Source organism: Tachysurus fulvidraco, chromosome 18 (assembly GCF_022655615.1).
Source record: "Tachysurus fulvidraco isolate hzauxx_2018 chromosome 18, HZAU_PFXX_2.0, whole genome shotgun sequence".
In the NCBI taxonomy this organism is placed as follows: domain Eukaryota; kingdom Metazoa; phylum Chordata; class Actinopteri; order Siluriformes; family Bagridae; genus Tachysurus; species Tachysurus fulvidraco.
Window position 1 is genome coordinate 8,253,756 of NC_062535.1, and position 13,252 is coordinate 8,267,007.

The 13,252-nt window shown below is 36.0% G+C and overlaps 1 protein-coding gene across 6 annotated transcripts in view; it reads left to right on the top strand.

Moving 5' to 3' along the window:
* Positions 1-13,252, top strand: part of LOC113649052 (male-specific lethal 3 homolog) — an 86,097-nt gene that overhangs the window by 68,591 nt on the left and 4,254 nt on the right. For all 6 annotated transcript variants that reach the window (XM_047802987.1, XM_047802986.1, XM_047802988.1 and 3 more), the window contains 11 exons: positions 847-892; positions 2,807-2,911; positions 3,628-3,735; positions 3,895-4,026; positions 7,300-7,419; positions 8,726-8,862; positions 10,667-10,793; positions 11,242-11,331; positions 11,494-11,676; positions 11,830-11,968; positions 12,143-13,138. In XM_047802987.1, the coding sequence (XP_047658943.1) occupies positions 847-892; positions 2,807-2,911; positions 3,628-3,735; positions 3,895-4,026; positions 7,300-7,419; positions 8,726-8,862; positions 10,667-10,793; positions 11,242-11,331; positions 11,494-11,676; positions 11,830-11,968; positions 12,143-13,138 (2,183 nt within the window). The remainder of the gene's footprint in view (positions 1-846; positions 893-2,806; positions 2,912-3,627; positions 3,736-3,894; positions 4,027-7,299; positions 7,420-8,725; positions 8,863-10,666; positions 10,794-11,241; positions 11,332-11,493; positions 11,677-11,829; positions 11,969-12,142; positions 13,139-13,252) is intronic.

Consider the following 13,252-nt stretch of genomic DNA (forward strand, 5'->3'; position numbering starts at 1 on the left):
ATACATCCATCAACCAACGATTCGTCCATCTAATAATCAATCCATCCATTTATTCGTGCACTTTTAACCGATGCACCTTCAAGCCATCATCCATCTAATTATTCATCCATCCACCCATCCATCCATCCATCCATCCATGTGTCTGACAATTCATGAATCCAGCCCTCTGCTATTGGCTGATCCATTTATCAGTTCAGCAATTCCCCAGCTAACTATCGTTAATATATACATTTATCCTGTCTTTCCTTCTATGCATCCCACACATTCATCCATCCATCCATCCATTATTTATTCATCAATCCATCCTTTTCTCAAAAGATATGCACACATAATAAAAATGGTAAAAACACCACCCTCCCTTCTGGTAGTTCTAAAGTAATAAAGTTGAAAACAACATCATGATTTTTCTCCCACTTGTGAATATGCGGTCTAGTCTCATAATTACAAGGCATAAAACAAAATAATGAACAAAATGCCAGACAGATGAAGGTGGGTGAGATGGTGCTGACTGAAAAACTAGAGGTTATAGACATTTATGCAAATTAAGAAGCTTCCAGAAATCTGAAATGAAAGCGCATGGATGTGCTTTTGATGGAAGCAGCATGAGAGTTTGGAGTGCAACATTCAAAGGAAGTGAATTTATTAATATATGATGCTCTCTAGAGATTGCCTGAAATGATTGTTATGGGCTTTTGTGTGTATCTGTGGTCGTAGTCTAAGAATCCATGCTAGCTTGTTCATCGTGTTTCATATAATAATGGCATTGCTACTTAAGGCCTGTCATTAAAAGTAATCTTGAATGTGTGGTATTTTTTTGTTTTGTTTTGTTTTTGTTTCTCTCCACAGGAGCTGTAAGGAATCAATCCTCTTGACTGTTGTTCAGCCATACCCCGTGAGTTAACTGATGCTTTTAAAAGTAAAAGAAGAAAACCCTTTTAAAGCAATAACTGGTGAAAGACACATCAATTCATTAGTGTCCAGGGTACATTCTCTATCTGTTTCTGACTGGATCAGCAATTTCCCTTGTTCACTGCGTCAATTATAATTATCGTAAAGATTAGGAAAATTATCTCTAGTGTGAAATGTGGTCATTAAATATTGAAGTAAAAAAAAATTTCTTGAATGACAAACAGTGGAGATGACTACATTTGACTTTCTACACTTTCTAATTTGTACACAAAAAACTAACAATTCAGCTCTCAGCTTGGGTATAACCTTGAACACTGAAATGACTGGCTTTCTTATCGGGCTAACATTCTTGTAAAAAACCTCTCGCTCTACAACTATAAAATTGCAATTATATGGATTGTAATTTTATTGTTATATTTAAGAGGCTTAATGAGGATCATCTGGCATTCTGCACCCTATAATTATGCTTTTTTTGAAAATGGATGACAGCTTGGCTTCTCTGACCCTCTGCAAAACAAAGCCAATTAATTACCCAGTTGTTGCTATGTCAGCAATCTGACACTAGGGCAGGACTCCAGTTATCATGAAAGATCGAAGGAACACGGCATACTGTCAGCAATGTCAGTGTTTAGCTCAGCGCTTCTGTGCTAGTAACCGGAAGGCTTTCAAATCCCAGAGAGCTTCTGTCGAGTACATCTAAGCTTCTCATCTCAGCTACTTTATATTATCGTATTAGATTTATCACTAAAAGTGTCTGTAAAGATCAAATGGAAAAGTATGTGAGTGCGCCCAACTTCTTCAGCCTCTTTGACAGTGTGAAGCTTTGAAACACTGCTAATTACTTAGTCTATAATTTTTTAACATTATTAATTGCATACTAAATATTAATTGTTGTGGAACTTGGTTATTATAGTCACTTACATTAATTAAAGTCTAACAGTTCCCTGCGTTCTCATTGAAGCTCTCTGGAATAAACCAAAAATGTAAAGAAACATCTTCTGTACTGAAGGCTCTCCTATGGTAGTAAACAAACTGCGTACTCTGTCCAGAAATGATACAGAACCTTCTACTGTACATAAAGAAGGTTTCACTATATCAACAAACGTTTTTCTTTGTTGTTTATTATTAATCTTGTATTATATGGAATAAGATGTTGCTATAGAACCAATAACGTACTAGTATGAGCACATTAATATAAACTCGCTCAAAAGAGCTAAACGTTGCCGAATGATCTGCCGTTATAGAAGATGTAATCAATTCATTTCAATTCTATTTGTTTGTTTAGTTATTTTAACCCTTGTATGTTGTTCGTATTTTTGTTACTCAGCCAGTGTTCGTGGGTCTGTTTGACCCGCTGCATTTTGGGGTTTTTAATTCAACACAATCAAAAATTTTATGTTAAAATACTCTACAGATGTTTACTTCATCCCAATTACAAGCAATATAAACAGCATATATGGTTAATATTTGCCCTTTACCTTTATTACATCACATTTTTTAATTACGGTGCTGCTCGTTTTTTGTTGTTTTTTAATATAATGTAAGGAAGCAAAGTTTTTCAAAACTATTGTTTATGAATATGGGTCCCACAGACCCGAACAACATTTAAGGGTTAACAATGAACATTGTCTCAAAGCAGGTTTACAGAAATATAGAAACAGAATAAATTTTTATTAAAATAAATTTTAAGTTAAATAAAATAAAATTGTAAATTCAAATTAATATTTATCCTTAGCTAGCAAGCCTGAATCATCTTCTGACAGCAATCAGACTCAAGAATTCTTTGTCAAATCGATAATTACATAACGATGCTCGAAACCAATCGTGTTTAAGGTGTATAGTTGTCAGACCTTTATTTCTCTTTTGTTTCCTCTCTCTTCTTATTTTCCTCTTTCAGTCTCCCAAATCAGCCTTTATCAGTGCAGCCAAAAAAGCCAAGCTGAAATCAAACCCAGTGAAAGTGCGCTTTGCTGAGGAAGTCATCATTAACGGGCAGCTTCCTGTAAGTTCTGCAGCTGTCTCAGCTTGATCATTATCAGCTAATCGGGGTTGAAGTGTGAGCTAGACAAAGTGTATTTCATCGTTGTAACACTTATGGAAAATAAAGCAAACTGACATGATCCGATTTAAATCAGAAAATCGTATAAGCTTCTGTGCGATTGAATGCATTTTGTGATTTTTCTGTGTGTTTGTGATTGCTGATTTCTAGTTTAGAAATTTCAAAAATAGCAACGATAACAAGAAAAACTTTGTTTTAGTCAGGCAGGGCTTGATTTATGCTTCATCCTGTCTCGCAGCACAATTACATTGTCCTGTCTTACACATAAGTTTCCAACAAGTAATATCAAATCAATCAAATTATCAACTGCATGTACTGTATATTTACATTTCTGGCACCTGCTATAAACAGTATATGCTATAACAGTAACTGCTACAGTATATAACTGTAATGAAGGAAGTTTTATTAAAAAAAAATCAGTTAAATACAAAGTAAGTTGCAGCAAATTTCAGCGGTAAGACTCCCTGCTATTCGCTAGCCTGTGTAGGATAAGTACAGAAAATGAATAGATGGATGTTCAGCAGTCACATATGGATGTGATACACAGGTTTTTATACTCGTTTGGCTAATGCAGCATAGCACCAAGTGCTTCTGTACAAATATTATTGAAATACACAGTTTCTTGTAGTCCAATATAACAGATCTCTGGTTCCATGCAGGACACTGTGAAGGACAACTCACTGCTCTTCATGCCAAATGTCTTGAAGGTGTACTTGGAGAATGGTCAGACCAAATCATTTCGCTTTGACAACAGCACATCCATCAAGGTGAGGTTCTTGTTTGTCTGCTGCTCGATGCTTTGTAGTAGTCTAAATGTTCCTTGTCTAAAATCTTCTGCCTGCTGCTTGCTTTTATTAAAATTTGACTGTCACATTTTCATTTTCTGAGTCTGTATGTTAATGCGCTTTTATCATTATGTGATATAGGATGTCATCATGACGCTGCAAGAGAAGCTGTCTATTAAGTGCATCGAGCATTTCTCGCTTGTGCTGGAACAGAGGTTGGAGGAATATGGCAGCAGATTGCTCCTCCTGCATGAACAGGAGATGTTAACCATGGTAAAAAAATATATATATATGTAAAAAATGAAAGTTAAACATTATATTTTATCACTATTTAGCGATGGATCTCAAACTACTACAATCCAACAGGTATTTCTTTTTAATTATACACTATAAGAGACTTATAAGGATTAAGAATTAGATTAGAATTACAAGTGATTATAAATAATGTAATATTTTTTTGAAGTGACACAAAATAAAAACACTTCCAGCAACTTTCACATGATATTTTATTGCACATATTAACTTTACACTTTCCTTCAATGGCAAATAGGTGGAAAAACTGCTTGTACAGCTCAAAAAAACTAAATCTGTAGTGTAGAAAAATCTTGTTTGCGAGGATTTTGCGAGACGGATGTTGAATTTTATGGGTGTTTATCCACATCCTGTAAGAAGAGATGTTCTTTAGGGGCATTAGTGATGGCATGGTGTTTGAGGCTTGCACATTTACATTTACTGCGTTTGGCATCATTTGCACAAGGCACTAAATGTGCTAGGACAACAGTCGATCCATTTACCACAAATGTGCATTTTAGGATTTGTAGATTTCTAATACCACTCAGAAATAGATTTCGTAAGCTCTCTAGTTTAGTTTTTGATTTATTAAATATTTATTTTTTCTGTCCTGCATTTACATGAAGTGCCTGGAACTTAACATGTATCAAGATTTTAACGTGGCAGGACATTCTGGAAAATAATCAACTGAAGGTCATTACCAATCAATTAGTGAACAGTCTCTTATAACAGCGCATAGTGTTTTATTCCTCTTACACCAGAGCAGTTTAGTTAGTTCTTGGTATCACTTAGAGCAGCTATAAACAGCTTATCTATTTAAGTTAATAAGCTTTGAATCAGCTTGTCATGTTACAGAGGTCTTCCTCAGAGTTATTTGTCTTCATCCTGATAACTTCCTTTGACACTGGAGACTTTATAATATATTTATAATAATAAAAATAATGAGTAAGCATCTTCACGGAATTTAACTGTATCAACAATTACACAACATCTTTTTATAAATCTGCTTAGGTGTAACATCCACCAAGCAAATGCATGTTCTTATTACAGAAATGATAACATATTATAACATATAAAATTATAACATATGATAATTAAGTTCATTAGTCTTAGCTGGGTCTAGTGTGAGAGTTGCTGTTATAGAAAAATGTCTCAACACCTTCTGACCAAGCAAGCATTCAATATATAGAATATGAGTTATTAGTGAGTGTAAAAGCCACTGGATTTGATTGTCAGGTGAGTTTTGCAGGAATTGGATACATGGATTGGTATTCACACGATGAACTAACCTCTTCTTGTTATTTATCGAGCCTGGCCAAGCCACATACATAGGAGACCTTCTGTGTTTTAATGAGGGTCTGAAGGCTTATCGAGTGGGTTGTTTTATATGCATAAATGCACCGGAAACATCTGACAGGAGTCACTGTGTAAGCAGAAATGAAAATGTCTCTCTTGGCCTCTAACATTTTGGCCACTGCTTGTAATCTTGTTCTGTAAAGTCTGTATTTATTTATTTATTGATTCACCATAAATTCCATACATACATACACACACACACACACACACACATACACACTCACACACACACACACACAAACACACACACACACACACACACATACATACATGCATGCATACATACACACACACACACACACACACACACACACACACACACACACACACACATACATGCATGCATACACACACACACACACACACACACACACACACACACACACACACACACACACACACACACATACATGCATGCATGCATACATACATACATACATGCATGCATGCATACATACATACATGCATGCATGCATACATACACACACACACACACACACACACATGCTTGCATACATACACACACACACACACACATACATGCATGCATGCATACATACATACATACATGCATACACACACACACACACACACACACACACACACACACACGCATACATTTATACATACGTACATACATATATACATACATTTATACATACATACATACACACACACACACACACACACACATGCATACATACATACATACATACATACATACAAACATGCATACATACACTCACACACACACACACACACACACACACACACACACACACACACAGTTTACTTAACAGAACATAGTAATCTTTGTACAATTTATGTGACATCAGAAGAGAATATCTGTTGTACTTTTGTGGGAAGGTTATTAACTTAAAGGGGTTCTAATGTAACTTTGGCCCAGGCTGCATCACCCTGGCCTGTCATGAATTATTTGCTATAACTATATATCTATATAGCTATATATCTACTGTGTTGATCAGTTAGATACAGCACACGTTTATGACTTAAAGGCTGAATACCACATTATATACATCGAACACATTACTGTATCTGTACATGAGATTCTAATGCATTGTTATCTATGGTTAGGGTTACCTTTATCTTTATCTTTACCTGTCATCATCAAATTACACGTAGAGCGGCAATGACATCAGTTAGCATCAAAATGAGGTTGTGATGCAATAAGATAACAGTGTATAGGTGAACAGTATGATGTATATGTTAATCAAGATTTACAACAGAGCTGTGATGTTTATAAAATGCAGTTTATGTAACTATAAATACGTTTGAGTTTATGAGTTTTGGTTCAAAGCACAATCAGTTATGAAGCGCTATATGTGCTGTTTATTGGTTTATGTTTCTGGAGATTCACAAATAAATCATATAGCTTAGTGTACTATTGGTGTGTATACTTCAGCTACTACATTGTAGCTTATGGATTGTAGTAAATTAAATTGCCAGGCTCTTTAACATGAAAGTAACATGAAGTGCAATACAAATTTGAGAATGAAGCAAATTAATAGTGAATAGAGAAGTGAATAGTGCCATGAACAGATATTATAATACATTATGAAAACTGACTATGTCAGTATATTCCCATGCTTTGTATATAGTTATACATGCTTTTTATATTATGCATGCTACTATAAGTATTGATGGTCATTTGAAACCTCTTACAGGCATTATAACATGCTATGAATGCACTTGTAATGAATGATTAACATTCATGATTCATAGGAATTGCTGCTAAACGCTTATTCTATAGATGAGAACAGAAAACTATGAAAGAATGAAGGTATTTTTAATCAACCTAATTTTCCTGCCATGGGTAAAATTCATGGTACAGTATGTGTTTGTCTTTATACTAACCATATTCTTTCTCTACTTTTGTAGGTTACGCAGAGGCCAGGGTCACACAAAATGAAATGTTTTTTCAGAATCAGTTTCGTTCCAAAGGATCCAGTTGACCTTCTCAGGAGGGATGCAGTGGCTTTTGAATATCTCTATGTTCAGGTGAAAGAAACTTTTAAACATTAGCCCATGTGTACAGTGAGATGAAATATTATGTCTCCGACCTTCAAAGTGATAATGGGCTTCAGGACACACAGCTGGAAAAAAAGAGTACAGTACAAGAATACATAAAATACAATGAATACACAGGACAGAACATTAACAAGAAATTTAAAACAGAAATAGAGAAAACATATATATATATATGTATGTATGTATGTAATATATAATATAATATATAATATACTCTTACTGTGTTTGGTTGAATTTTAAATGTACTGCTAAATTGTTGAAACAATGTTTGAATTTAGGCATTAAAACCATAGCTGTTGTTTGCACAAGGCTACACATGCACTTCATGTCAGTGGTATAATTTTATTTTTACTCCTACGCCCTTAGTTCTTTAATGTCTTATGTAGCTCGGTGTCTTTCATAAAGTGTCATATATATGGTTCATATGACAGCTAAAAGATAATTTTAAGGATTATTAAAAATGTATTCGATACTTAAAAATAAATCAGCCCTTAACCACAAGATTTTTACACACACACACAAACACATATATATATATATATTTTTTTTTTAATCAGTTTTTAAATGATTTTATTAAGCTTATTGGAGCTATTGGAGTTCTCACATTTTATCAACTGTCAATAAAATCTGCTCAGAGAAGAATCATCTGCATGGCAAACGAACATTACAGATTAAGGTCGAATGTAAATACACAGTTAGGTTAAAAGTAAGTGAAAATGTTAGCGAACTAAAAACTTCACCCCCTTTGGGCTGTTTCTGTCTTCTCGTTTTCCTTATCAACCCAGGCAAAAAAAATCAGCAGAATAGTGACCTTTACAGTCTGTGAACAAATTCTCCTGGTTTTCTGTTCTCCCTCACTCTTATAGCTCAGACGAGATGACAGGTTTTACCTAAAACATGGCCCTCTCTCTAATGGCTACCTAGTTTGTATTTTATATACTATTTAACACCTGGAGCCATATTTATTTTTTGGTTTAATCTAGCAGTGTGATGATGACTATATCCATGTTGTCATGGATGGCCATGTATTCACATCATCAAAACTACTTAAACCCTCTCCGCCCTCTTTTGAATCAATTTCTTTAAAAAATACATTTTAATAATCATATAAATAGATCTATGGAACAACAAAAAGAACAAATGAACTCACACAAACATTATGTCAGTTACTTTAGCTTTTACTTACTTCTGCTCTTGTTCATCTTGATTAGTTGAACGGTATATAAAAAAAAACATTTTTGCTCTGACATTGTGTTTATCACCCTCTGTCCCTCAGAGCTGTAATGACGTAGTTCGTGAGCGATTTGGGCCTGAAGTGAAGTATGACGCTGCTCTACGTCTAGCTGCTCTGCAGATGTACATCCTCTGCCTCACCACACGGCCGACACAGAAGTTCTCAATGAAGTACATCCAGTGAGTAAAGCTTCACTTGACTGCCTCCTTAATAGAGAACTGGGAGTGAACTGCCTAAGTGAACCATGTGAACCTTGATCTCTTTATTCATCAGTCTATTCTCAGAGCTAATTAAAAGCAGGGCTGTTTACAGCAAGAGCTGTGTGACTAAGTGACCCTGTGATTTATAGATTTTAATTTGCAATCCGTCACTTTTTTTTATCAGGATAACTTTCATAAATCAGACATTTTGGGCCTACAGGACAGTGGCAGTATTATCATGAATTACTTCATTAAGTTTTAAATGTCAGCTCATATCTTAAAGGAGGGCTGAGTGAGTCCTTTTTTTAGAAATAAGTTCATACTTTCCAGGAGCTCTCAGTGAAATATCTGCATGGAGACTTTCTGTGGCACAACAGATTCTCCAAGAATGGAGAGAAAACAAATAAAATAGACTATCAGCACTCAGTAAGGAAAGATAAGACATCGCTACTTGTTACAGTCACGGTTCCTTACCGTTCAACATTCTTGCATTCAGGCAATCCATTTACATGACTTTGGGAAAGTGATGTGGAGAGCTTAGAACCACTGACTATATAGCATCCATTTCTTGGTTGCATTCAGTATTGGCTATTTAAATCCAAAAGAAGGTGGGGAAAATTAACATATTTTCTGAGAAGGCTTTAATTTATTATTGTAAGCACACTGATTAAACTATGCAAATTACCTGACTGTAGTTGATATATTCAAGTCGAGTAGAAGATGTGGTTTATCAACATTATCTAATTATACATGTACTGTACCTGTCTTTAAGCCAGACAAAAAAAATCAGGGATAGAAAATGCAGACTACAGAATGAAAGAGATGTAATATGACTTAACATGAAAGCAAGGGAAAGATCGTTTAAAAAAAAGTTGATTATAAAAATGATCATTTTAATACAACTATACATGAATGAGGACATACCAAACAAAGAAATAAATATGTAAATGGCATCTGGAATGTTACTAATATATTGCTGCATGAATAGTCCTGATTGTACTTTAATCACTGATTGTCACATTAATTACTGCAAATTTAGATTAATATAACAATATGACTTCCACCCTCACTATTGTGTAGCTTATTAAGTATAAACCGTGAACCAGCACTTTTCCAGCTTTACATATATATAAAGCTCAGGGACTGATGTCACGTGAGGAGACCTGGGGTAAAGTTTGCATTCCAGTTCAACCCAAACGTGTTCAGTGGGGTTGAGGTCAGGGCTCAGTGCAGGACACTTGATTTCTTCTACTCCAACCGTGTCAAACAATGTATTCATGGAGATTGCTTTGTGCACAGGGGATTTTGTCGTGCTGGATCAGGTCTGGACTCCTTAGTTCCAGTGAAGGAAAACTGTAATGCTTGAGAATACAAAGACATTGTACACAATTAATTGCACAACACATTGTGGAAGGCTCACATCCATGTGTAACGGTCAGGTGTCTACATGCATTTGGTCATATAAACATAAAAATAAATCTTGTCTATATAAACACTATACAGTATGCAGTCAGGTCCTAAGACTGGCAATGTGTTATGTAGTATTTCTAACATTATTAATGTATTTGAAATTCATTATAAATTTGGGCTTGATGGAAAGTGTAGTCAATTACACTTGAACAGATTATAATGGACAATTATTACCTGAAACACTTGTATGAAAATAGATTATAGATATAGAACACAATCAGCCATTCAATTTTGGGCCTGAATAAGAAACAAAAATGCTTTGCCATATACAATCTGCCAAATGTCCTCACAGTGCACATATGCTGTCCCACAGGAAGCAGTGGGGATTGGCACATTTCCTACCCCCTGCAGTGTTCTCCAGCATGAAGGAGAAGAACATCAAAAAAGCTCTGACTCACATCCTGAAAACCAATCAGAATCTAGTAGCTCCTGGGAAGAAGGTGGGTGTCTTTAAGTATCCATTTATTGTGATCAGGGACCAGATCCTACAATCGATACTAAATAAAAGACTCTTCAGTAACTGTTATTAGCTCAATAATGAACAGTTTATTTCAATGGCCTTAGATGTCTCATCTTCCTCATTATGCTGTGGGAGGTTTGGTAAAATGTCAGAAGAGAGGCATCTAGTGGTTCCAAAAGCAAGGCAACAAAAATTCACGTTTAACATTTTCAAAGCATCATTGCCAACAAAGGTGAAATGTTTGCCGCATGGAAAGCCATCAATATGCCTTAAGATTTCCTCTGTCTTTAATAGTTCAGTAATACAGGTTTCTAATACTGTATTATATTGTTAATCTATTCTTCTCTTCAAGACCACTTTGTGTGACCACGGATTTCTTGAATAATGTGAAGATGTTGCTAATATTCTTGCAATCTGTTTTTTTGTAGTTAACCATATTGCAAGCAAAAGTTCACTATTTAAAGTATCTCAGTGATCTGAGATTATACGGAGGACGAGTGTTTAAATCTTTGCTACTGGTAAGTTGATTATTATAACTGTGCAACTATAAAGTGTTAACATATGTGCTCACTGTTATTACACTGGTTTACAAAACCAGCATTTTTCATCTTTCTTTCTTTCTTTCTTTCTTTCTTTCTTTCTTTCTTTCTTTCTTTCTTGGCTTCCTGTTTCATATGTAGCAAGGCGATAAGGAAACAGGTGTGACATTACTTGTAGGACCGAGGTACGGCATCAGTCATGTTATCAATGTCAAGACAAATCTAGTGTCCCTGCTGGCAGACTTCAGCCATGTTAACCGCATTGAGATACTTACAGAGGACGAGGTTAATGTGCGGGTAGAACTCCATGTTTTGGACGTCAAGGTATACTATTACAATTGTGCAGTGTGTTCTGCTGTTCAGTTAAACACTATTGCTATTCTATTAAATTTTCATATACAGTATGGTACAGGACAGGTGATTTTTTAATGACTTATAGACATTAATAGATTTTAATGCAAATCCTTTTTGAAACAGCCAATTACATTAATAATGGAGTCCAGTGATGCCATGAACCTGGCTTGCCTAACAGCTGGATACTATCGTCTTCTTGTGGACTCACGTCGCTCTATTTTCAATATGGCCCACAGCAATAGCAATGGAGAAATAGATAGTGGTAAGTTCTTATGGATGAATTTATTCAAAGCTTAGACTAGTAAGATTGCAATACACTGCTTTCATTTGACAATGTAATAATAAAAGTTTATGGTGAAAAATAATGCTAGATATCCTTAAACCTTTGACAGGCAACATGCTTTCTAAATGAGATTGATGTTTCTATGTATTTCAGGTCAAGATCCTAGAGAACTTGAATGGCAATACAGTACCTCTTTAGGTATCTGTGAAGATCTTAACAATCAAGAGATCATACCTTCGTATCGACCAGAAATAGATTACCCACAGGATCAAGCAAGAGAGGATAGCATAGGCTCTTCTTATGTTCCAGAGCCCCTTCCTCCTCCATATCCAGGCCATAGTGGAGAGAGGTCACAAGTTAGAAGCAGAAGTCCCCAACTTCCACCTCTTCCACCTGTACAACACCAACCCCAGGAGTCTCCTAGGAGTGCTAAGGTTTCTTTTATTTTCAGAGATCCGCTTTTAAACCCACGGAACCTTGGTTATCAGCGCCTCGTGGATGAGAGTCCTGAGTTGCTTGAACGGCCTTCTTTCATTTCCAGCAATGATCTGGGCTTTGGCTCTCCAGATGGAGAGACATTTCAAATTAGGCCTCATGTAGTCTATAGCAACATTGGCGAGGGGAAAATCTTTGACAATGCTGAAGGTATCGAAGAGCCTCTTTTACGTGATTTATGCTATGCTGAGACCACTGATGATGTGGAGGATGAGGATGAGGCTAGCTGTGAAGAGGATACACCTGCAATACCTGGAGAGGGTGAAGCTGGGCTGCCAACCAACAAGATAACATTTCTCACCCTTTCTGGCTCCAGTGATGATATTATAGATTTAACTGCGCTCCCTCCTCCAGAAGGAGATGATGATGAGGATGAAAATGATGCAATTCTGCTTTCCCTCAACATGGCCATTGCTGCACCTCCTCCTGGATTCAGGGACAGTTCAGATGAGGAGGGAGCAGAGAGCAAAAGTCATCCACAAAGTTGCCGTAGCAATGACAGCATTCCTGTGTCCCTGATTGATGCCGTCCCTACACATGTTGAGCGTAATAATGTCAGAATCTTGGATCATGCTGTTGTGGACACACTGCAAGCACTAGAAGCACTTGCTGTATCTGAGGAAACCACCCAGCCTCAGTCTAACAGCATTGCAGGTTACATTATTACTGTGATCACACAATCTTACTAGACTCTGTGCTTGTTATATAGCAAACTTTAACTGATAGATAATTGATAACGGCTTTAAATAATATATGCATGATCAGCCA